Raw genomic sequence first — 27,383 nt, 5'->3', positions numbered from 1 at the left:
AGTATAGGATGTTTTTAGATAACATTGGAGATGGTAATCAGTCAAAATTAACTTGATTTTTTTTATTGATTCAATATTTTCATCTATTTTTGGGTTTGTATGCTAAGGTAATGCCCTCACTTTTTTTGAGATTTTACAACTCCCTCAAAGCTGAGGGTAACTCATAGAGAGTAGCTGAAGTTATATTTGTGTATATATTTCACTAGTTCGGACTTCCATTGTCTACTATATAAAATGATTTGAAATCCCTGAAACAACTAAAAAAGAAGAATCGAAAATGAATAGCTGAAAATAACAATTATATTAAGCAAAATAAACCTGAAATGAAATAATAGTGAAATAAAATACAAGTAAAAATAGAACAATTGAATAAATGAAAATAAAGAAATGAAAAAAAAAATAAAAATAAAAAGTGGAGAGATTCCAAGTCACGTTAGTTCACGACGTTTCGATTGTTAGTATCTACAATCGTCTTCGGGTGATGACTGGACTGATTCCTCCGAGAGATGACTATTTATAGGTCATTCGAGTACTTTCACTTATCCCCGCTTTCCATTTTCCGCTTCACTGGTTTCGTGGGAGATGACCGTTTGGCGGAAGTTGGCCATTTTTCGCTTGATGATGGGTTTCTATATGTTGCGTATTTCTACGCCGGCTTGGCTGAATACGTTGTTGGACAACATGTATGCGGCTTCCTTGAATTTTCTCCTAAACCAATGTCCTTCTCTGTGCAAGATCTCAGCTTGGGACCACTCGATGTTGTGTTGATGGGTCCAAACATGGTCTGCTATTTCTGATTTGCTGGTTTTCCCTCGCTCAAACGACCTATAAATAGTCATCTCTCGGAGGAATCAGTCCCAGTCATCACCCGAAGACGATTGTAGATGCTAACAATCGAAACGTCGTGAACTAACGTGACTTGGAATCTCTCCACTTTTTATTTTTATTTTCTTTTTTCATTTCTTTATTTTCATTTAATCAATTGTTCTATTTTTACTTGTATTTTATTTCACTATCATTTCATTTCAGGTTTATTTTGCTTAATATAATTGTTATTTTCAGCTATTCATTTTTGATTCTTCTTTTTTAGTTGTTTCAGGGATTTCAAATAATTTCATATAGTAGACAATGGAAGTCTGAACTAGTGAAATTCATCATGAAACATTGTCAATCACCTTCAAACAAATATTTATGTATAGTTTTTATGAACTCTCTCTCTCTCTTTTGGCTCAAAATATATGTTAAAACTTGAAACTAAATTTTATTATTTATAGTTATACAATTAGTATTGTTATAACCTTTCATTTTGAAATATTTACTTAATAATAAATAAGTATGCTCATCCTAGACAAAAATCAAAATGTTGGTGTATTATCAGATAAATCTAAAAATTCCTCAACTAAATAATGTAATTTCCACAGAACTCTTCAAAGAGTATTCTGACATATTTTATTTTGAATAATAATAGTGATAATATTTATTTCTCTTGTTTGAAAGTATAAAATCATTTGAAAATATCTTTATAAAATAACAAGGAAGATGTCAATGGTCATGTAACTATATAACAAATTACACTTAACAGGTAAAAACACAACACTTTAAAATTCAATCCAAAACTCTTAAATAGTGTAGCAAATGTTTTCAATGAGGCACTTTTTCAGCCTGGTCTTGAATATGAAAAAAGTTGGTGCCTTTTTCATCAAAAAATCTAATTTGTTGAATACTTTTGGCACTAAATATAACGGACCGACATATACTTATGTCGGTAATTTATATAGATAAATAGATGTGAATATTGAAATATTGTTATCATTAAATGTGTTCCTGCATGATTTTAATCAAATTGATAAACTTTTTGTTTCATAAAGTCTTTGGATGTTTCTGAGGACCCTCCTCATACAATTATGTTGGAACTGATGGTGCTTACCACTCCCAATGTTTATCACATATCCTGCTGAGGCTGAAAATGTCAACAATTTTTTCTGAATTCCAGTTTTATATTTGCACGGAATGTTTTGTGATACAATTGTCGGAGGAAGATATTAGAAGTCACATAACAGATAGCCATGACTTATTTTTACCCATCGAGGACTGTGAAATGGAAACAGATTCCTTATCAGGAGAATGTCATGAAAACGAACAAACAACTAAGAAAATCAAGAGAAAAAATGATACATCGAAGTTACTCAAAGATAGTAGTTTCAAAGGTGAGTTTTCAATTCCTCTATATATTAATAAATTAACATTTATTCAAGAAACACTTGTAAGATTGTCTCTAAGCATTTTTTTGAAAACGCAACACGTGTTTCGCTATACAATAGCTCCTTCAGGCGTGGAGTAAAGACACGCCTGAATAAGCTATTTTATAGCAAAACCCGTGTTGCATTTTTGTAAAACTGTTGAATGAATATCTCACAATAATGTGTTTCTTGAATACGTCACCGATTTTCATCAAGTATCGGTTGATTCCATCACATACAAATTAACATTTGTTTTTTTTTTTTAGTGAAACCCTCATTTATTTGTAATATTCCAAAGAAAAAAAGAACGTTATATGCCAAAGCATTCAGTACTACCTGGGAGTTGTAAGTATATTCATTTGAAAAAATACGTAAATTTCACTTATAAATAATTACTGAATAGCAAAAGTAGAATTTTTTCTTTTTTTTTTCAGTTGTTCAAAATATTATAGTGAGCCAACACTTTTTGATAATTTCTGTTACTCTAATTTGCGGTGGGAGCTTCTTCCTGAAGAGTTGGTGGAGACATATCTACCAGAGGATGAAGAATCTTGTGATGTTGCCAGAAAAAGTGTTAGTGGATTCGAAAACATACTAGAACAAGAAACCGAATTCAGAAAATTTGACTTATTTGAAGTAGTTCGTGAAGATGGTAAGGCTAGATAATAAGTTCTATTGAATATAATCTTTCACATTATCAATCACAAAAGTATGAAGGACCACAAATTATTTTGAAAAAAAAATCACTTAAATTCCTAGTTTATTCCGAGATTGAAATCGGAATTGAACAAACATTCCGAGATTGAAGTCGAAATTCAACAAAATTTCGACTATAATCGCAGAATATTGATAAGTTTTGACAGTGAAGTCGAAATTTTGTTGAATTCTAATTTGCACTCGGAATTTAATTAAATTTATTGTTGAGAAAATGTGTACCTAGTCCTTCTATGCCTTCATACAATAAAAAGGGGTGTAATATGTGTGATTGATGACTTGTTTACTTTATGGTAATTCATGATCACTTAAATGAAATGAATAAAAACACTTTTGTCTAAATACCACTGGAAAATTTTATTTAACGACCGGTTTCGGATTTGATCCGGGTTTTGATTCGGGGTTGAAACCCAAAACCGGTCGTAAAATAAAATTTTCCAGTGGTATTTAGACAAAAGTGTTTTTATTCATTTCATTTAAAAAAAGGGGTGTTATTAATGTCGAGGTAATTTTGAAATAATTTATGTTGAAAGTTTTTATGAAAATATGATCAAAACTTCCAAGTTTCTTAAATGAGGGCTATTGAAGTTATAATAAAAATTTACATATTTGAAGTAGTTCTTGGGCTATTTGAAAAACTTTCGATTTGAATTTTTCCCCATTACCCTATTGATAATAAGGAGAAATACTTTATCAATGTGAAGTCATTGATGTCTAAAAGGATATTGTGGAAAGTGAATGAGAGATTGGGGTTAATTACAGTGATATGCAAAAAGAGTGCTCTTGTTACTAGAAGTGGCTAGAATTATTTACAATATAGACAAATTGTATTCTGGATAGACAGACTGGTATGCAAATCCAAACTAATTGATATCGTTCATGAATGTGTAATATAGAAATTGGAGTTTACATGTGTAAATGTAATATAGGATGTGTACTTTCCAATCTGGAACTCTTCAACTATTTCTAATCTGCTTTCAAATACAGTCTAAGTTTTTGTCTTCGATGTTTTATCCTACAATTTTTTTAAAGATATTTCGAATATTACCTTTTTGAGTTATGATAATACCATATTTTTTTCAAGTTGAGATAGTATATTTCATTCTGATGTTAGACTCGAAAAAATACCTCATTTTCAGCTCTTAACTATTGATGGGCATAATCGAATGATTCTGAGAATCGAATGATGAGTACTCGAGTGATCCCAAAAATCGAAATATCATTCGAATTAAATCACTCGTCACTCACCGATTTAATTCGAGTTTCGGCGATTCGAGCAATAATCACGCAATCACTCGATGCTCATGAGGTCATGTGCCATGTGAAACGCCCACATGAATGGTGAAATTCGGAATGAACTGGATTACTTTATGGGTTAAAATTGTTTGAATTTGTCGCACTAAGAATACAAACAGAGAGCACTGAACAGTGTCAATAATTTTTCAGTTTGGAGGATTCGAAGGCGTTGTAACGAAATTTTTGTTATTACCCATATATTCCATTATTTTTTCTACTCTTATTTATTGTGTAGTTGATACCTTCATTTCGTTATTATTACTGTTTTAATATTGAACAATGCGGCCTAGAACTAAGAAATTTATTATTTGGGAACATTTCGACAAAATAGAAAATGGTCAAATTCAGTGTCGAATTTGCAAGTTAATTCAGTGTCGAATTTGCAAGTTTTTGGTAACACTACCAATTTAAACCAACATTTGATTGATTTTCATTTTTGTGAGGACTTTTATTTCTTGTTTATGTTTTTAATATATTTTAACAAGCCACCATTAAATTTCAATAAAGTTTGTACTTGTACTCATTCAAAGTTTATCGTCAACAAATTTCTGAACATTCTCAGCCCAAACCTGTATTTCACAACATCCTACAAACAAATGTTAGTATATAGCCAGGCACTGTACTGCTGCATAGCGGCGCAAGACTTTAATACTGTTTTTGACTATTTCACTCACTACTAATTTGATTCGATACATTCAACATTCGAATGATCTGAATCATTCGAATGATTCCATTTTACATCTTGAGATATTTCGAGTGATTGCAATAATCGAATGACCGATTATTTTTAATTTGAATGATCCCATCACTGCTCTTAACCCCCAATAAAACAAAAAAGAAATTTTTAGTGAGTTGTTTTCAAATTTCAGTAAGGATTATCTGGATTAAAAAAAATAGTAAAACATCTTTTCAAGCACATTTTTTTTATCAGGCTCTTAAAAAAATATATCAGGTTTGAAAATAATTCAAATCAATAGATTTATTACATCACATAATTTATATGATGAAAAAGCTTGTCATAAGATTTACCTGTGCAAATAAATAAGAGTACAATATGTATGTACATAAGTAATTCTGAGAAAAAATATATGTTTTTTTTTAAATAGATAAATGTCACAACAAAGCTTGTACTTAAAACTTTCTTTAATATTTCCCTTCATTTCAGTTCATACTACTATATACTGTGGCGGACCAATTAATGCGTTGGCCTGGCTACCTACTCCTTACACTGCTAGAAATGCCAATCAAATATTAGCTGTGGCAGCGGGCAAAAATTTCGATGGGAAATACAGTGTGAAACGCAACTACAATGAACCGTCTGTGATACAGTTCTGGGACTTTGGACTCTTAGCCAATAAAGGACCATACCCTGAACCAAGCCTGCTGTTTTTTCTAGCCGTTGACTATGGTCCGATATGGTATCTGGAATGGTGCCCTTCTGGATGTTATGATCAGACAGAATCTGAAGTGGGCAGAACAGGTTTATTGGCTGTAGCTGGGTCTGATTTTTGTGTATATATTTATCTCATCCCAAAGGTAACAGAGGAACAAAGGTATTAATAATATGTTTTGATAATACTTGTTAGTAACAGTTTACTTTTAGGGAGTTAGTCTATAGAGGGAAGCCATTGTTGAGGTTGCAGATAATGCGCGATTTGAGTGAGGTGGATGACCCTTTTTATCCTACTAGAATATCTTGGAGCAAAGTAAGTATAATTATATATTTAGTTTGATTAACACCTTTTAAATATGGTATGTTATTAAAATTATTTCTTTTGATGATCAATAACATAAACAGGCATATAGTATGACATCAATCCAAATAAAATTTATTTTGAAAAAGCAAAACTGAAATAATATTAGGGGAAAAAAAATTGATTTTATAGAAGTACTAAAATCATCAGGCAATTGGAAAATCAAAATCCACTAATATTTTAAAAATATTACTGAAACATCATATCCTTTTAAATTGTGTTCTAAATTATTAATAACATTTTGCTAATTAATTTTTTATAGTTTTATTTGACCAATGTACTTTGTTTTGTTGGAAAGGTGATGATCACTTGATAAAAATAATGAATATCCAAATTCATCAACTGCTTCTAATGGCAACATTTTATTCACTTACAAATGGTAAACTCTCAATTAAGTTTCCAAAGCATTAAATTTAATACCACAAAGGCAAATTACACAAGAATTGAATCACTGGGTTGAGTTTTGATATACTACTATTAGATTGTTGAAATTCAATTGAATGCATTTGTTGCTGATGGAAATAGTACAAAAAAAAAGAATATGTTAAATATCATTAAAGTTTTAATTAAAAAACATTAACATTCAGTGAATACACCTATTAAAATAGTTCAGTTTTATATTTAAATGAATATGTATAATCACTACGAGTCTAGGAATGGCAAGTTAAAAGGTGAGATTACATTAATTTTTGTCTCTGAGTTTCAACCTTGGGGTTCGTCGTTTGTGAGAGGGCAACACCAGGTTAGCGGAAAAACACATTTGAAATACATATTTTTTTAAACAATTTTATTTATTTATTTATTTATACAGGATAAACCCCATTACAATGTAAAATTTCACAGAAAAAAAAAGTACAATATAAAAATGTAAAATATAAACTAAAACGCTACTGAATGTTTCTGCAGCACACAACTATATAACATTATAAAATACTATAGGATATAGAATTAAAATTAAACTTGTAACTACCTCATGTAAACAATTACTAACTTAAATTATTCAATGATTGTCTAAAACGACCATGAAAGACACCAAAAATACTGATGTTTTTGTCATCTACTTACTTTAGGGTTCTTTCCAAGGGTGTATGTTCGCCATAATTTGTATGATGACATAATTGAGGACAAGTTATTAGTCCATTGAGCAGCTTGAATGCATAGCATAGATCTGCATGAATTCTTCTGGTCTTGCAATAGTTTCAGCCCCATTTCTTGTAATATACTTGAATAGTCATGGTACTGTATTTGAAGACCCGACTTAAAAGAACAAAATCTCAAAAAAATTTGTTTTGCACTCTTTCTGGAGAGACACAGTGCACATTGTAAAATGGAGACCAAATGATACATGCATATTCTAACTTAGACACCACTAGAGCTAAATAGATCCTTTTCATTTCTTCAATGGAAAATCCTGAACAATGACGTGAAATAAGACCCAGTGTTTTGGATGATTTCACACTCACTTGGTTAATATGGTTTACAAATTTGAGTTGTTCATCAAAAATGACCCCCAAATCTTTTATGGAGGAAGTGTATTCTAAGTGCTGACCATTTATGTTGTATGATGTATCGAATTTCCTACCAACTCTTGAGAAAGTAATAAAATGGCATTTATTTACATTAAGAAATAAGTTATTTGTAACACACCATTCATAAACTTATTTAGATCATCTTGAAGAAGAATTTGGTCATTGTAAGACTTTGTCAGTCTGAAAAGTTCAGGTCATCCGTAAACATTAAAAATTCACTGTTTTCAAAACAGCATCCTATGTCATTCACAAAAATATTGAATAACAGGGGTGAACAATGTGAACCTTGTGGCAGTCCAGATATTACTAATATATCACTCGATTTGTATCCACGAAATTTAACCTGTTGTGAACGACCAGTCGAAAAACTACCAAACCAATTTACCAAGAGTTCTGTAAAACTGAAATTTCCGATCTTCTTCAATAGAATATTGTGATTTATTCTGTCAAATGCCTTGGAAAAGTCTGTGTGTATGGCATCCATCTGACCTCTACCTTCCAACATATTCAATATTTTTTGCTCATATATGAGAAGATTGGAGGCAGTCGACTTATTTCGAGAAAAGCCATGTTGGTTATTAATCAATCTTTCCCTACATGAAAAGTTAAGTTGATCTGAAATTATACTGTCAAGCAATTTTGGAATAGATGACTGGCTGCACACACTTCGATAATTTTGTATATTTTTCTTGTCACCCGATTTGAAAATTGGAATAATAAAGCTGTGTTTCCAACAATTTGGATAAACTGACTGATCTAACGAATTCTTGAGCAGAAGGTACAGAGGATGAGTTATGGAGTATATACAATTTTTTAGAAACAATAATCGAAGCTGATATACTGGGATTAGAAAAATATGAGTTAATATTCAAACAAGGGTGATCGTCAAACTCACCATGACAATTGTCGTAAACTGATGAGAAATATTCAGCAAAACATTCTGCAATTTGTTCCTTATTTGTTGCAATAGAATTTTCATAATACATTATAGATGGCAAACTACCATGAGATTTCTTGTCATTAATAAATTGTCAAAAATATTTTGGATTTGAATTGAGCGTGGCATCAACTCCTTGTATGTAATTTTCATAACAAATTTTTGAATGAATTTTGCAAGCACTTCTCAAGTTAGAGAAGAGTTGATAATCTTGATCACTCCTGCTAAGCATAAAATTTTTGTGGGCTAATTTTTTTTGCTTCACCAGGTATCTTAAATCTGCATTAAACCATTCGGGAAAAGTGGACGTTTTTAATCTTTTCACAGGTACAAACAAGGCTATTGCCATATTCAAAATGTGATGGAATTCAGTGGTTGCCTCATTTATATCGGCCAAATTTAGGCTATCATTCCAATTTATGGCATACAAATAGTTATTGAGACCTTGGCAATCTGCATTTCCAAAGTCATAATAGAATTCTGTGTATTCTAAGTTATGAGTCGTTTCATAATTAAATATATTAAAAGTATAACTCATACGGTGCATGCTATTTGAAAAAAGAAGATCTATTGGTGTTACTATTTCTAAGTTGTGTACATTTGTGAAGATTAAATCTAAAAAAATATTTCTTGCGTTTGGAATGAAATTCCTTTGTTAACAATTTAGAAAACATTGAGCTAGGATCAACGCTTTAGAACCTAGGAACCGCTTTAGAATTAAGTCAGTAATGCATATCATTCAAATAAAAAAGGAATAATACACACAATTTACCATCCCAAAAGCTTATTTGAACTCTAAAGACTGTTACTGCATACATTTATTTTTGAAGATTTCATTTATCTAGTTTTCACAAAAGTGAAAACTATCAAGGAGAGATACATACGTATAAGAAAATAAAGTGAATTGAAATCACTCCATAAGATTGCTTAGATCTAAAACCAGGCTGATTTATTATTGAGAGTTTACATATCAGTGGTTGTTATAGGTATACTAGAAAAATGAGAAACGTTGATTTATAAGGCATCTGGCAGATTTTTTGGGTACTATAGATGTATGTATAGAAATTGAACTTGCATGTTTTATATGCGTAGATTATGTGATGTTTTTTAATTACTGGTAAATAAATCTGGTGTCTGCAATTTCATTATATAAATTGGCACTTTTAGAAATTATCTTATGGAAATATTGAGGAGAAAATCATATAATCAAATAGTTTTTACTTAAATAATTGGAGCATGTAATAAATTCCGGCAGTTGTATCGCCAACAGCATATGCAGCAATTACTTCTGTGAAGAATCCTGCACTGACACCTGTCAGATATAATCCAACGCCCTTCGTAGTATTAGCCAGGGGAGTAGTTGTTTTCTGATACGTTTCAGTCCATCAACCTACAGTGTAGGTGAGTTGAGACTGGCTGGAACGAATTATTCCTTTAGATGATTTAACTTTAGATTGCCTGAATATCTTGTCAAATTGTTGTGTAGGTCACCAGTGATTTTGAAAGTCAAATTTTAATGTTTGAGCTTATTTTTGACCAAATGAAAAGGCACAAAATTTGAATTTATGTAAAGATGAGAAATCTAATAGTTTTTATTTGGTTATACAGTTATTTTCCATGTACGGTCTTTACATCCATGTTGGATGAACATGATTAAATTTTTTTAGGCTTCAGGGCACAGACACGTCGCAGTAGGTTATACGGATGGTATGGTCGCATTATACGATTTGCAAACTACATCACCGTTTTTGAGGCTAAGACTTGATGAAGATACAGATGTGATATATCCTTGTAAGATAATCCAAGCACACAGCCATTACATCTCAGGTGAGACAATGAAAAAAACTATCATGCCTTTTACCCCATTAGTTGGATTTATTTACTTGAGTCTGAGGCCACATTTGAAATTTTTATAATATATTTGTTTGTCACTCAGTTCTTTCCTTGATTCATTTGGATGGCGGCACCAAATATTTACTGACTGGTTCATTCGATAGATCTGTGAAGTTGTGGGATTTGCCAATAACTCATGCGATAACCACAAACGTCAAGAAAATAGTAACTGATGGTCATTGGCTAACGAACTGGGTATCTTATGTGATCACAAGCGATGAAAGTAGCTCAGTTAACAGTAAGTATCATATTTTTATCTAGATCTCTGCGAATTACTGTAACAAAGAATACCTATAATGTCAATATGAAACAGTGGATTTGAGGTGTGAAAGAAAACCTGAATGAAAAAAATGTTTGCCCGTTATTCGAAACCGGCTCTCCTGTTCACTACATTTGCGCATATTAACAGAATATAAACCTCAGGACATCTTTTCAAATAAATTTAATCTTCAGCGATTTACATCCAATGTGAATCGTGCTGTCGCACAGGCACCGCTCTTAGAACGCCTTAAGGATTTTTCTGTAGTGCTTGTGTTTGTCCTTGCAAAAAAAAGAAAAAATAATATAAATTGAAACTAACATTAAACTTATTTATATCAAACTATTTATTGTACTCAAATTCACTCTATAAACTCCAAATTAGTTTTTCTTTCTATTTTAATTTAATCGAAATAAGCCATTTCAATCAGTGTATTTTTGTCAACTTAACATAAGTTGAATAATTCCTTCAGCATAAAAATTGTGTTCTCGGGATTCGATGATGTCCGTTTTTGCCTAGTCCTGATTAGTGAGAAAGTTATCGAAGTGCTTGAATAGATAGTAGTCCGTGGCCGAGAGGTCTGGCGAGTATGGTGGGCGAGGCAGAACTTCGGCGTTCAACAGTTGCAGAAAGTTATAGTGAAGCACACCAGCCGCAGACCACTATACAGTAACCATGATTTTTTTTGGTGGGTTTTTGCCTTTGGGAAGTACCTTGGTGGCTCATCGGTGTCCAACCACCGATCGAACGTTACATGTTGTCATAGAGAATCCACTTTCCATCACACGTGACGATCCGATCCAAAAAAGGATCGTAAAGAAGGGAACTCGTAACGTAACAATATCTGTCGATCGTACAAATCGTCGGACACCCACTTTTCGAGCTTTTTTGCCTTCCCAATACGTTTCAAACCATCAAAAACCTTATGGTGGTGAGGCCCAATTTTTTTGCCATTACTGTAGATCAACCACTTCGGGGCTCATATTCGAAGCTAAAATCCCTGGATCGAAATTAGGTAAATCAACGTTGGAACATTGGGTTTATCAACACTATCATTGCCAAATGCCTGGTTAATTTTTCCGGCTGTTTTGGCAGCATTTTGATTCAGTTTGAATAATTTTAGGAGAGATTAATTTTCTGTATAAAGATGGAGAAGTAGAAAATCGAGACTTTTCTTTCCCAAGTTTATTTCTGGAGTCTGAGCAAATTTGAAATGAGCAGTTTTTTTATTCAAAGTCTGTCGCCATAATATATAAGTAATTATATTAAAGAAGAAAGTAATACAAATCATGAAATTATGAAATAACAAAAATTAATTGGCGCTCCGGGGCGACTTTATTGATTCCAGTGGCGCATTTGCTTTTTCAGCTCAGAAAAACCCGGAAAAAACTAGCACCACATCATCTGAAGATCTTGATTTTTTTATACAAGTTTGATAGTTTCTGAGATATTTCAATAATGATTGTGAATAATATGCTGATTAAAAGAGATTCCTTGAATTAACATCGAAACGTTTGTCTGTAGAATTTCATAATATTCGTTCTGGGGAGATTGAAAATTTGATTTTTTTTTTCTTCAACTTGCTCTCATTTATCTGAACTTTTCAGCGGAAAGGATAATAATAGTCAACTAGTTGTAGTTGTATTAGCAGCAATATTCCTAGACTATTTGTTATGAGTGCAAGGTCATAGACTAGCCGAAGAACTTATCAAAATATGTAAATGATTCTTTAGTTAATGATTATTGATCCCAAGAAACATACAATCATTACAAGTACTTATCTCCAGGATTGATGAGTATTTTTAAGCAAGAATTATGTACATATTGGCATAAATATTTTTGAATTATCGGTTCAGATTCTTTATTATTTCACATATATCTGTTTTGACATCTCAAATACAACTGTTTGTTACATCTTTATACTAAGATAATATTAATTGTATTCAGTGATTGACTAGATATAGTTGGGACAATAGAATAATTTCATAGGCCTGCATACGATCTAAGCCGATAAAGTAATGAAAACAAAATTTTGCTACTACTCTGAACAATTCAGCCTGCAAAGCAATAAAAACGAAACAATGTGGCTCTGAACAACTCAACCTTTTACTGGAGAATTGCTTTTATTTTCGAAATTCATTGAAGAAACCCCATGTTACCATTTTGGGTATATTATATAAAATTCATCAGCCCTATTGATTATTTTGTGAAACTTTGATATCTGACTATTTGAATAATAATAATAATTATAATAATAATAATAATAATAATGTTTCTTTGGTGAATAGGATACATTTCTAATATACAATAACAAAATTATAAGTAAGAAATAATTAATTATTATTCCAAAAATTATGAGTTATCTTATTTGCAATGAATTTGTTAGAAATATGTTGCAGTAGTTCAGTTTAGAACCTTTTCACACAGAGTCATTTTCAATTGGAGGTCAAAATTTATTATCATGATAAACCATAGAAACCTTTTAATAAATATGTAAATAATATGAACTGTCAAATGATATTAATACATCATCAATTTGTAGTTTTTGAAGATTGAATAATTTATTGTGTTTATATGTAATAAAGAACTACAAATAAATAAATATTATTATTAATTGATCTCAAAATCTAAAAAATTGCCGATGACTCACGTTTCTTGAGCTATCTCTCTTCAATTTACTTCGTTTAAATGAAGCTCTCACTTTTTAAACACAAAAGTTAACTGTTATGTCTTTTTTTTTACTTGTTGAAGAAAAGTATTTGTTTTATCACGTATTATATCGAACACGCATATATATTCTTTCTTTGTCCCAACTGTACAATTATTTATCGTGAGTCGGTTAATAATTTTTCCAGTATTCAGATAAATGCTAGGACAGACATTATAGTCCTTGTCTCTTCATCTCAATTTCAGTCTCTCTGTTTCAATAATGTTCAAAACTGGTTAATTTCTTCAGCATAATTTCAATCCTAATCGTTACTAGTAAAATGTCACATTCAGTGTTACCAGTGGGTATGTAATTATGTGATTTACATACAATTCTTACAAATTTGATTTCTTGAAGAAGTACCTGTTTGTGGACCTGCACATTATTGACAGTAATTTTCAAGGTCACAATTTAAGACACACACAAGGACGATAAAACGTATAAATAACTTTGTGGAAACATACACACTGAACTTTTTCAGACTGAAATTGAAACAGAGATAAAGACTAGTATGTCTAAGTCGGCCTTTACTCATCTTCTCCTGACACCGATTTCATATTCCAGATTTGGCGCATGCTACAATTTATCCCCATCGAAACTACTTATCATCTCCAACCATAATTGGTTCCTCCCCAACAACAATCACCAGTATTACGTCCAGTGATTGGTTAAATGGCTTTGTTCACAGTAGTTCAGGTGGAGAAATTGTGGCCAATTTCCAACACCAGTTGTTATACTGTTATGATTCCGTGAAGCAAAAGTACTTGAATAAATATGTAAGTACCTAAATTTAAACAAGTTTTTACTGGTTTGAAAAACACGAATTTTCCATATCGTATAAGTAACATATGCTTTCTAACGTAGATTATAACGAAATATTTCATTCTATAATTTATGTAGTTGAAACTATAGCCCAGAAACAAAGCATTCATGATCCAACACCACAGAGCGGTGTTTTGACTTACCTTAGGTCTCATAGATGGTACTAAACTATGGTGCATTTTTGGACACAACTGTGCTTAAAGGACAAGCCTGAGTAGAAAACGTTGATGCATTTTCAGTTACAAAATCGCCATTTATGGGATCGACAGAAGACTCAATTTACGATTACCAAAGATAAACGAGGTAACTCGAGGCGATCTGTTGAAAATCTTGGTTTTGGAACACAACACCTTATGGAACCTTGTTTATCTTTGATATTTGTGGATGAGTCTTTTGTCAATATCATAGATGCAGTTTATGTAAAACCGCCGTTTTCTTCAATTCATATCTTTCAAATTTTTACTTCACTATTGTGAATTTTATGTTTTGGTGAATGGAATTGATAATTTGGAGAAATTACTGAAATTGTCGATGTGTACCTATGAAACAGGCTAAAACTTCGTATACACATATTTGTAACAAAAAAATTAATTTTTTAAATTTCCATTTTGAGACTCCTTTTTTATATATGGTGCTATTGAATTCAAAATAATTTTTGTTTACACACGTGGATATTAGTGCAATGATATCTGAATCAATTAAAGGGTTTGTGTAATTTTAAGTACCATTTCATTTATAAGTTTGTGCTACTCTTCTGGAGGGGCATTCGTGTGGAATCAGGTGGAAGTTGAATATTGCAGATGTTTCTAATACTTATGATGCACTGTTTGGAACCTTTGGTGTAGTAATGAGTGTTACTAGAGTTTTTCTCCAACACCAAACCGTTATTTTTAACTCCTCGACACGTGTTTCGATCACCAAGTGATCATCTTCAAGAGGAAAATTGAACTTATACCGCCAATAACTCCAGGTTGACCACCATTGGATGTTAACGAAGAAATTGAAGATTTTTTCTTTAATAAAGAGTGGACTAAATTTGTGCAGCTATACAAGAATATCCATGATGTTCCCAAGTGAGCCTAATCACAGTTTGAACACATTGTAAACACATTTATTTTCAATGGAATAAATACAGTAGAAAATATATTTTATTAAAATGCAATATTGTAGCGTGGAGGATAAAATATGTATGGAGTATCTGAAAAACTAGGAAAGAAAAGAATAGATTATTTGGATGAAGCTTGGTTGAATAAAGAACAAACATACACAGTGAGCCGTAGGCAAATCAGGTAGGATGGTCAACTGTATATAATCAGGCATATAAAGTTCTGAAAGATTTGTTGAAAGGGGCCTCTTATTATTGTTTCCAAGCTATGTGGATACTACCATGAAGACAGGACTAACGACTTGTTTGGAAAAATGATTCCAAGAGACTCTGTCATTATAATGGACAATGTAAGCTATCATTTTGGGTTACTGAAGAAACTGCTAAAAAGTAATTGACGCAAAATGGACATATTAGATTGGTTTCATTTAGAAAACGTTCCAGAAAACCTATTAAAAAAAGAACTCTTACATTTTGCAAATAGACAAATGTAAGTTTGAAAAATATGTAAATACAGTGCAACGACTTCCTTCTTATCATTGTGAATCGTATTCGATTGAGCTAGTATGGCAAGTCGCTAAAGATTACTGATTGAATAAGAAGAAGAAATGGGAATTGGAACACATTATTGATGAAACTATTAAACCAATAATAATACAGTTAAAAAGTGACGACAATAGAACGTTTTACATATTATTTTATTATATTATTAACTTTTTCAATGATGTGTTTGAGAAATATAATTTGTCACAAATCTGTTTGAAATGTTTAACCATTTTCCAAACGCACGCTTGTTAAATCATTTGCGACAATTTACTCGATGGTAACAAATAGGCAGACCTTTAAAATCATCTGAATTCAGGGATAACCTTCCTGTGTGGGGACAAAAATACCCATTCTCAATAGAAAATGAGAAGGAATAAATAGAAGTTACATTTTTAAGGGTTTCACATACATAAAGAGGTTTTATTACTGCACCACTTTTTAAAAATGAACCGTAGATCTAAACTGGAATATAAGAATTAATAGTTGTGTATCTTGAAATATCAATTTTTTGCAGATTATTAGTTATACCAAATTAGTAGACAAACATAAATCCCCAGAAGTTGGGGCGCTTGAGTATGCCAATAAGAGAAAGATTCTCAAAGGAGTAACCAGAACTGAAGATGATTTACTTAAAAGCATGGAAAATGTTCCTAGCTATCAATATCCTGAGCCTCTAACCTATGGAGGGGCAAAGCATAAATATGGATTAGTTTTTTGTGATTTGAAATTGGTATGTAGTTATTGTAGTATTTATATATATATAGTATATACAGTATGTAGTTATATTTGTAGTTATGTATCTATTTCCTTAAAAATCCTGATAACTCTTCCCGACAGGGAAGGTATGTTCCCATCATGTCTGAAAATTGCCACAATCATTCCTCTACATAAACGAGGCAATTTTGACAACCCAGCTAATTTTAGGCCTAGCTACCTGTCTCGTTGAAAGTTTGACTTTCAGTCTTCAAAAGACACTATATTTTCACTCCTGGAAAACCTGTACACCAATCTTAATGGAAGAGAATCTGCGGCGGCCATGTTTTGTGACCTATCCAAGGCCTTCGATTGTGTAGACCACATACTACTTGAAGAAAAGATAATTGAAAATTTCTATGTTTTTTACCATCGCAAGCTAGAAGTTTACGAATTTAGAGGATCTGCATTACTTTGGTTTGAGACATACATTTCTCATCGGTGACAGAATGTTCTATTAGATGGAATTTCACAAGAGGAACGTTTCATTGGCTGTGGGTTCCATTTTGGGGCCGATGTTGTTTCTCATTTTTGTCAATGACTCAGTCTATGTTGACATAAGTGGTAAATTCACATGTTTTGCTGACGACACCATTATATTCTGGCATAGCAATCACAGAGTACTGCTGAGTAAACTGCATCATTATGGATTCAGGGGAATTGTCTACAAATGGTTTGAATCATATCTTAGTGACAGGAAACAAATTGTGAAAATTTCCGGAAAGTGTTCGGATTATTCTCCTGTCAAATCAGGAGTTCCTCAGGGATCGGTACTCGGACCATTATTGTTTCTATTATACCTTAATGATCTAACATATTTACCAATCACAGGAAGATTCACATTATTTGCGGATGATACCACTATCCTATGGCATGGAAAAAATGTATATGTTCTAAAAACAGTTATTTCCAATGAACTCAGCGAAATCGAATCTTTGTTTCAATGTGGAAAAAACTAATATAATTACCTTCAAATTCGAATACTTGGTCTTAGGAACACATCAAGTAGAAAACAAAACGAGCACTAAATTCCTGGGTATACACATTGACAGAAAGTTAGGGTTTGAGGAACATATAACGTCCTTGAAAAAAAGACTAGCATCGGGCTGTTATGCTATTAGAGTAGTGACAAACGAGCTTGGTACAGCTATTGGCAGAAACACATATTTTTCACTCATAGATTCACATATTAGATACAGACTACCCTTTTGGGGTTTTTGTAGGAAAACCTTATGGAATTCTGTGTTCATTCTACAAAAGAGAGCAATCCGTTATTTGTACAAGGCCAAAGCAAGGGATCACTGTAGACCACTATTCATCAAGCATCAAATTCTTACGCTCACATGCCTTTTCATTATGGAGACTGTATGCTTGATTCACAACCGACATTTATCGAATGATAACCCATTAAATCCCAGGCACACCAGAAATAACTGCCATATCTTCCTGCCAATACCTAGGTCGACTCAAATTAAAAATTCAATAATATACGAAAGCAAAAAAAAGTACAATCATTTGCCTGAACATTTTGAAGCAAGCGTATTATGACCTGCAGGAATATTACAATGACCATTTTTAATCATTTATATTTGCATAAAGATATAGGTATCAACTTCATGTCTAGATATTGTTTTGTAATTAGTTTCGAATATATGTGAGTGAATGTCATCATTCTATTTGTCATGGTTGTGTTTATTTATATGGACATTTTATATGGACATTTTATTTATACATATATGTGTATATATATTATATATGTGTATATATATGTATATATGTGTATATATATGTATATATGTGTGTATATAATATATAATTATTCATCTTTATATTTTCATATTTTTTGTCTCTCATATGTATTGGACACAGTGGATATCCACTTCATTGTTATCTACTCACTTTGTCAATAAGAATAATTATTCTTGGACAATAAAGTACAGTTTGATTGATTGATTCAACATCAACAAAACAAATGTGGTCACGTTGGCCCTTTGTTTGATATTGAGAAACGGTGGGTGCGAGTATTCAATAAGTGGACAACAGATTAGTTTATATATTCGGCTTGATGTTATTACATTTGCACCTGCTCCTGGGTTTGTCAAACTTGTGAAATATGCGGCTCTTGCAATCACTTTCTTTTTTTTGTTATTGACATGGCTGTTGAAATTTAGTCTGGAATCAAGCGTAACACCTAGGTAATCAACTGTCGATTTGGCATGTAAGATATGTTGGAGAAGTTGCGGAATTCCGATGATTAAATATGATGAACTGAGACGGGTTTGGCTAGAGCCTCCATTTATTGAACCAGTTATTTGTTATTGTTGCAAGATGTTCCAAATTGTTAATAACTTTGTCTAGCGTTTGATCGTGAGCAATTAAGGGGGTGTCATCTGCATACTGGAGAATATATGCTTCATGCCTGAAGTGGTGATGATAAATATCAGAGCTGTATAAGTTATATATCAATGGAGAGAGCATATACTTACATTTATTCAATATTCATTCATTCATGTACTTATATTTGTATCTGTTTATCTGGGCTTAATATTGTTTTGTCCATATATGCTGCCTTTGTCCCTAAGCATTATTTTATAGCTTGTATTTGATAATTTAATGTCCCATATTCACGTTATACTTTACTAGACTTTGCCAATAAGATGTTCAAATATTGGGTAATAAAGCATTTTTTTTATTTGATTTGGAATAAATATTTTAACAAAATTTTAAATTTCAGAATAGTTTCAATGACTTTCCAGAGTCTCTTCAGAAGAAATTCACTGGTCACCATGAAGACCTAGAAGTATCGAATCCCACTTTATATTCCCTACAAAAGGCCAACAAAGTTTGTTACAATCCTAATTGCCAAGCAAGTTTATATTTCGCTACAGGTTATCAGGCTGGATTCGTCAGAGTGAGCTATTTGAAGTTTTTGGAAAACGATCCTCAGGTCAAACAGTCGATGAAATAATTTTTGGAACAATTTTTTAATTGAATAGAACTGTCCGATACTTGATGAAAAACCATATTAAAACTCATTAGTACAGTTTATTGTATGATTTTCACTATTAAGGGTTTTACAAAAACCGCGACACGTGTTTCGCTATACAATAGCTTTTTCAAGCGTTAATAATAAGTTACTTCTAAATTACAACTATTTTATGCTCTAACATATGACCTGCTTGCTTGCCTACTTTTTAATGAATGAATCTACCTGCAAAGGTCAGGTATAACTTCATTAACTATATGAATATGAAAATAAAGTTTATTATTAATGAATGTATAGGGTATATTAATTCATTAGAAAGTAGGCAAACAAGTAGGTAATATGTCAGAGTATAAAATTATTTCAATTTAGAAGTAACTTATCATTAACACTTGAGAGATAGATCTATTGTATAGCAAAACACGTGTCGTGGTTTTTGTAAAACCCTTTATAGTGAAAATCACACAATAAACTGTATAATTGAGTTTCAATTTTTCAATATCTTTGCTTTGTAATTGAGTAATTTTTTTTTAATTACTGAATTGACCACGTAACTTTTTTGAGCTGATATACAATTGTATAAATTATATATATGTAATTAATATGTTTTTGATATTTATTGTTCATTATATTTTTTCCATCTGTTGTATTCTGTAATTTATTGAAATATCATTATATCTTATAATTGTTATGTTACTATTCAATTGATAATTTCCCTCACCCATAGATAATTGTCTATAATGGTCATACGTCAATTATTCCCTGTCATAAGTTTTAAAGTGACTTTGTTTTCATATCTTTTGTACTTGAAAATCGATAAACAAGAAAACCCTCCAATCAATTTTAGATATGAATGCAAGAAGTTTTTACACTTTTTTTCCATATCAATAGAATTTAGAATAATTAAAATATAGAATTTATCCCATCAATATTGAAAAAAAATTACACTTCACAGCAACTCACTGGGCTGTTGCATACTTTCACATTTTCATCGTCAGGGACGAACTGGGACATAGGCAAATGCCTATGCGTTGCTAATCATAACCTGCGTCAATTAAGTTTCAAGAGGGAAGGGGACGGTAATTTTTCGATATTAATTTTTACACTTTGCAGAAAGTTCTAAAAAAACAACTGCTTCTGATGAAAAAATGTATATCGTCAAAATATACTGAGACAAAAATATAACAGACTGAAAGGACCAATTCAAAATTTATATACTTATGAACTTGATATTAAGCAAAAGATTTTTATAACGAATTTCGAAGTAATTGTAAGATATGAAAATGAAGAAAAATGTTAAAATAGGTAATGATTGAAAATAGGTGCTTATTTCTACAGATTGAGAAAGTTACTGATTGCCTTATTTCAAATGAATGAATTTCTCACTTATTTATACATCTTCCTGATATTTATTTTTTGAATATTAAAGCTATAAAGGGTTTTACAAAAACCGCGACATGTGTTTCGCTATACATCGCTCAAATATCAATATTAATTATTAATAATAACAATTAATACAATAAACTTTATTTATTAGTTACAAAAAGCTCTGCAGATTCAGAGGGTAACTGCTGCAAGGACAACCAGGGCACTACATTCGTTACCTATTACCTTTGTTATAGATGAATTGTAAGGTTTAAAAAATTCTGCAGACCACGGCCACAAATCCGGAAGATAGCTTTGATAAAACTACATCTGGCTTTAAAAATGCACTCTTTCACTTTCACTGGGTATTTTTTCGTCAATCAATTAATTTCACTTTGCTGGGTGTGTCCTAAAAGGCCACTCCCCCGCTGCATCTATGCCATTTCTTGTATATGTTTTCATTTCACGTATTATTCGGAAGATTTCTTGAGGCCTATCGAGTTCAGAACAAAATTGTCTTGAAAAATTTTTCATTTCTAAGGCTTATTTATTTATTAAGTATTTTTCGGATTTGTTCTCTTAATGTTTCATCAATCACAGAGCAGTTTTAATTGCATTATATTTAGTTGAGATGTTGGACATATAGTTAATACTTTCCAAGCCTTTTCTGCCTGAAATGACATTTTCACACACTTTTCGATAAACACAGAATCAATGCTTACTTCTATTCTTAATTCTAATTGGTCATTAAGGGTTTTGAAATTGGGGATTTTATACAATTTATTTATTTCCAATGCCTCCAACAAATTCATCTCCTTTTCTTTATCACACACATGGCGATTTTCCATGTTTTTTTTATTTATTGTGTGATTTTTCTTTTAGATGTTCATATATAGCTGATTTTTTATCTGATAACACGTGCTCACTGCTCATGGTACCTTATGTTGAAATTTCTGCCTGTGTCACCGTATAAGCTGCTGAACGGTCACCACATTCTAGTCTACATACGTCCGATTTTCCCTTTTGGGTTTTTTGTTGAAAAACATGTTCCCTAAATTATTCTTGCTACTAAATGATGTAATTATGTTAAATCTTGAAGAAATAGTTTTTTACGTTTTCGGGGAGCTTTCCCGAGTAGCTTATGCTAGCATATTTCTTAGCTTTTTCAGGTTCTTCATGATTTAGATATAGTTCGTTCCTGGTTTTTATTTGAAATGAGTTTCTCGATTAAATTGAGTGGAATATGGTTATTAGTTGCTTTCTGATCTTCATTTCTTCTTGCAAAGCCTTCTCTGATGATTATGAAGTGTATAAAAACCCCAATTTCAAAACCATTAATGACCATCTAGAACTATACAGCTCTTTCCTTGTACATTTTGAAAAGTAGTTCAGGAACCATTGGTATTTGGAGCAATCCACAAGTGGTGTTTTTGGTTCAATAGTCGGTAATTTTGATATGTTATAGAAGTTCAATAATTATTGTTTTAGTATTTCAGATAAGGTATTGATCATTCAGGTGATATTTTGTTATTTCAGGTACCTAAAGTACCAATCATTGTATCATTGTAAATTTAAGCACTTGTTTGTCAAAATAACTGTTTACTTGAAAATGGTTTAATAAACCGAAACTGATCGTAGTAGAAATTAGACATTTTCTTTATGCAATAGTCAATATGAACTTCTACAAAAAAAATAGGTCATCAATCGAATAAGGTTTACAGTTTCAAGCAAATTGAAGTATAATCATTCAAAAAATTTTCGCTCATACTATTACTCTCCAGTTTTAAAAGTAATAGGATTCAGTCTAGGCAATAATAGGCTACAGACAAAAATTATCAAGCCGATGTAATGAACTATGCGCTGTCTGTTCAAATTATAGGGCGAATTTTCATTTTTTTCAAAAAATTATTATTTATTCATCAATTTCTATTTCCCCTCTGAAGTAGTACCCCTCAGATATATTAAACTTGCGCCAGCATTTCTTCCAATTTTCGAAGCAGTTCAGAAACGTAAGTCCTTGAGCTCTTTCAACGATTCGGTTTTTATCTCCTCAATCTTCAGAAAACGCTGTCCTTTCATGGGTCTCTTCAATCTTGGGAACTGGTGAATATGACAGCTGAAGCATGATTGCGGTGTTTTTGGATAAAAAATTACAAACAAGTAATGACGAGTAAGCAGGTGCGTTATCGTTATGCAAAAGTTGTGACTCATTTTTCCACAATACCGAACGTTTTTTTCGTATTGTCTCTCGCAAGCGGCGCATAACTTCATGATAATACTCCTTACTGACCATAAGGCCATGTAGTAAGAACTCCTCTCGGTAATCGAAGAAAACAAAATCTTAATATTTGATCGAACTTGGCATGCTTTTTTTGGTCTTGGCTCTCCTTGGGTTCTTCCATTGGGACACTTTGGTTGCGATGTCATAATCATATACCCCTGATTCGTCACCAGTTATGACCCTTTCAAGCAAATCTATATCGCCGTTGACGTTATTCAACAATTCCTGAGCGATGCTCATGCGACGGTTTTTATTGGTCAAAATTCAGCAATTTCGAAACGCTTCATGCCCAAAATTTATAAAAAAAATGTATGGCATGAGCCAACCGATATGCTGACATCCTCAGTAACTTCTCTAATAGTGATTCGACGATTCTCTATAACAATTTTCTCCTCTGTTTCAACATTTTCATCAGTTGTCGATATGCTGAGGATACTTGTAAACATTTTTCTGACTCAGAGTACAATCACCGTATGCCACTGTCAACATTTCAAGTGTTTTTTGAACACTTAATACCATTTTTACACAAAATTTGGTGTAAATTTTTTTATCATTTCTTTCGATAGCAGAAAATAGCCGAACACGCAAAACACTTCATACTTCTATGCCCCGCACCAACAAACTAAACAGCTGAAACTGAACATATGTTCGAGATGAGTGTACCAACATAAAAAATTGTTAATTGAATGTACGTATCCCGCGAAATTTAAACATTCACCCTATTTTTTAAACAGCCCACATACATTTTTTAAATGAAATATAACACAATGATGATAATTGCTGATTTGAATTGATTATATGTGAGTTAATTAAAATATTCTTGAGAAACTGTAGTACTTATTAGACTCAAATTTCAAGTCCACCTTTTTTTGATTACAAATTCTCACTTCTGATAAAATTAAATCGTGATTTTTGCAGTCATGTATTTATCTCAACAAAATACAATTAGCTAAATTTGAATAATCATAATCAATTGAAACGAAATTCAATACACAACCAAGTTCCATAACATTTGATATTACTCTTGGTCTCTAATGAGGAGCTAATTTTACAAAGTCTGTGGTAAAACACCAAATGCACAACACTATTTTTCATTCTTGCTTATAAACTTTGGTTTTTAAAACAGCTTTGTCCAATACTTCTGCGAAGGTCCGTTGTGTCAAATCACACAATTCCGCACTTTCCTGGGAAGCAATTTCCAGACCCTTGCCTAGATGTGCGTCAAAATGGGAAGCCAAGGAAGCCTGTGACTCACATACTCTAGCCAACTGCATGAGTAGGTTGATAATATCGTCTGTTAAGGGAGGAAATGCTTCACTGATGCGAACCAAAGCAGGAAGAATTGGCTTGAATAGTTTTACACGCTGAGCACTAGATATACCTGTAAATTTGAAAACTAAGCATCAATTTTCTGTAGCAAAATTCAAGTAGTTGTTAAATGTATTTTAGGGATTCCAAAATATGAATGTTTTCAAGCATTAGACAATCTTAGTTACAAAAGTTAAAAAAAATCAATACAGGGTGAATAAACGATGTGTGTCTATATGAGTGCTTCTCCATCAAATATAAAAAAGTCTTGGATACAAGTTGTAGAGAGTAATGGAAACTATGTTTTGAAACTGACCTTAATTCAAAGTGTTCAATAAATGTTTGGTTTATCAAAGCTGTTTTCTTGAATGAGCACCCTATATATTTTCACTTATTGATTACCTTCAGATAAGTTATCAAGAATCTATGCTTGTTTGGGCTCATACAGAGTGGTTGTGAAGTTATGGTGAAAATTAGTGACAAAATGGGTATATTCAATACGCAATATCTCCTCGCTTAAATAGAATAGTAAAATATTCTAACCAAATATCATTGAGAATATGTATTTTTCATTCATAATTTTACCGTGTGGCGCTTTTTTTTATAAAAGGGTAATCAAAACTTAATCATTTTTTTTAGTTTTTGAAATGGAATACCCTTTATAAGATACCATACTAGAATAGTCCAAACTATGAGCTATCAGAAAGAGTGGGATTTAATAACTTGATTACTATTGGAAACGTATCTAATCATCGAAGAAAGTCTGAAAAAGTTGCAATAACAACTTTTTTATTCAATACTAGAGAAAACTGCAACAAAATGACCCCAACCAATTTTAAAAAGCATAAACAAGAGATGTTCCAACTATCATCCATGAAGATAGTTGAATGAATTAAATCTATCTTTAATTTCTTTTCCAATTTTAATTAATGCTTATCTTATGATAGAGCGAAAATCATCACTGATTTTATTATTTCCGGTGTGCTGGTTTTTCACAATAGATCCATTACTTGAAATGTCTAAACGTTAAATAAATCTAAGAGAATGAGGTGTGGGGATATAGCAGTCCTCAGAAGAAGAGTTCACATCATTGTTCTTTCTTTCACGTTTGGAGAAAAAATATTTCACTCTTCCTTTTCTTCCACCTTCTTGATAATGTCAAATATGAGAAAAAAACTTTTTGTCTTTTTACTTCTCCGTCTTTATACAAAAACTGGGGGAAACTTCCGGAATAAAAAATAAAAGCAATTTAGTTAAAAATAAATTAATTACACAAATGTATAGATCATGCATAGAAGTTTCTTCAGATACAAAAAGCTTTTTTTCCAAAAATTAATTTCTTCTAAAAATATTTCCCTGTCAATTTATGTCAAGTATGTTGAGAAATTCTTAGTACATTCAAATATTCCAAAGGTGATTTGATATAAATGAGATGATCTAAATTCTGGGTAAATGTTACTTGCGATATTCTAATTCAAGTAAGGTACTACTTAGGATATTTCAAATGGGAGGTTTCGAGAAACAGGAATTCTACAGGACAAGGAGTTAACAAAACGTGGAAGAAAGAGAATGATGTCCTGAATCTTCAATAAAGCACAGGGGAAATTGTAATTGATTCATTTATGGAGGGACTGGTAAGGTTTCCAGACCTCATTTCTTTAGATTACTGTTATCTAGAGGTATGTCAAGGGATGAGTCTACTGTGAGAAACCAGTATTTATTATTTTGCATCACTATAATTGATTCTTTGTCAGTTATGATTATGTCTTTGTCTTGAACGATTTGTCTTAGAAGTTTGTTTTCTTCTCTGAGAAAGTCGTCTTTTGTTAAAATTATGGCACATTTCACTGTGCTAACCACTTTTTTGGCAATGTTTACAGACATTCTCCTTTTTCTGTGAAGTGTGTTAGTACAGATATTAATGAATCCGCCATTTTGAACTAAAACTGAATTGCATTAAATAAAAAAAAACGTTGCTTTGATTCAACTCATTTTTTATACTTTCTTGAACAATTAGATACATTTCCGATAGAAAGCCAGATATCTTCAGTGGCATCTGCATAGCCTGCGAGGACTAAGGTAGTACGAGTATCTCGAAGTTTCAGTTGAAGATGTCTGCCACAGTAGAAAAAGAAACGTTTGGTACAAGGAGTTTGATTCAACAACGGCCCACCAGCACAGATTTTCTTATTGTATCAGGAGAGTTTTATAAAAACCATGTAAACAAAATCATAAACTAATTACTTTTCAAGAATATTTTAAGGAGATAGATAGACTATATATTTGACTGGAAAGAAACATTAGATAAGAATGAAGAGTACAATAAACAACAATACCACTATCATTGACATGTGATTGACTCGGCTGATAGTTGAAACTGAATGATAAATGTATCTAAGTAAAATAAATTTAAGCTTTTGCATAGTGAAACTGTTAGCTACTGTTTTGTGAAAACAATTCAAAACATCTATTTTTATTTTCACTAGTTGGCAAATGGGTGTTGAGAAGGAACATTGTGACAGAAATAGATTATGAAATTAATTCTAAACTATTGCAGAAACATTTTTGGAAACCTTTAAGTGATAAGGAGCATATTCCAAAATAATGAAATAAACGTAATTACAGAAGATTTTGAAAAAAAAAGAAGATTTATAATAAAATAAAATCAGCTCACGATTAGAATCATGGAATGACTAGTTCTGAATGACGAGATCATGAAATGTAATGTGGTTTCATGGTGTCAAACCAATCTAGTATATGTAACTCAGCTGACTTAAAAAGATCAAATAATAATAGCGTTCATTATTTATATCAACTTAATTAAAGACTTCAACCGAACAACTATGTAACTTTCTTGAAAATATCTGATTGCACATCGAGCTCAAGAATAT

General features: G+C 31.8%; 2 protein-coding genes across 2 annotated transcripts in view; one reads left to right on the top strand and one right to left on the bottom strand.

The window, feature by feature from the left end:
• Window positions 1-20,229, top strand: part of LOC111506892 (uncharacterized) — a 28,917-nt gene extending 8,688 nt beyond the window's left edge. The window contains exons 7-16 of the mRNA XM_023162144.2: window positions 1,994-2,207; window positions 2,507-2,585; window positions 2,675-2,892; window positions 5,416-5,803; window positions 5,854-5,956; window positions 10,138-10,297; window positions 10,407-10,601; window positions 13,894-14,105; window positions 16,317-16,532; window positions 19,290-20,229. Of these exons, the coding sequence (XP_023017912.2) occupies window positions 1,994-2,207; window positions 2,507-2,585; window positions 2,675-2,892; window positions 5,416-5,803; window positions 5,854-5,956; window positions 10,138-10,297; window positions 10,407-10,601; window positions 13,894-14,105; window positions 16,317-16,532; window positions 19,290-19,523 (2,019 nt within the window). The 3' untranslated portion in view covers window positions 19,524-20,229. The remainder of the gene's footprint in view (window positions 1-1,993; window positions 2,208-2,506; window positions 2,586-2,674; window positions 2,893-5,415; window positions 5,804-5,853; window positions 5,957-10,137; window positions 10,298-10,406; window positions 10,602-13,893; window positions 14,106-16,316; window positions 16,533-19,289) is intronic.
• Window positions 19,289-27,383, bottom strand: part of IntS2 (integrator complex subunit 2) — a 37,064-nt gene continuing 28,969 nt past the window's right edge. Inside the window, exon 14 of the mRNA XM_023162042.2 lies at window positions 19,289-24,565. Within this exon, the coding sequence (XP_023017810.2) occupies window positions 24,276-24,565 (290 nt within the window). The 3' untranslated portion in view covers window positions 19,289-24,275. The remainder of the gene's footprint in view (window positions 24,566-27,383) is intronic.

This window comes from Leptinotarsa decemlineata, unplaced genomic scaffold, assembly GCF_025532065.1.
Source record: "Leptinotarsa decemlineata unplaced genomic scaffold, Ldec_3_MD MMD2_tig00000505_RagTag_RagTag, whole genome shotgun sequence".
In the NCBI taxonomy this organism is placed as follows: domain Eukaryota; kingdom Metazoa; phylum Arthropoda; class Insecta; order Coleoptera; family Chrysomelidae; genus Leptinotarsa; species Leptinotarsa decemlineata.
The sequence above is the reverse complement of the archived record's forward strand: the minus strand, read 5'-3'. Positions and strand labels throughout refer to the sequence as shown.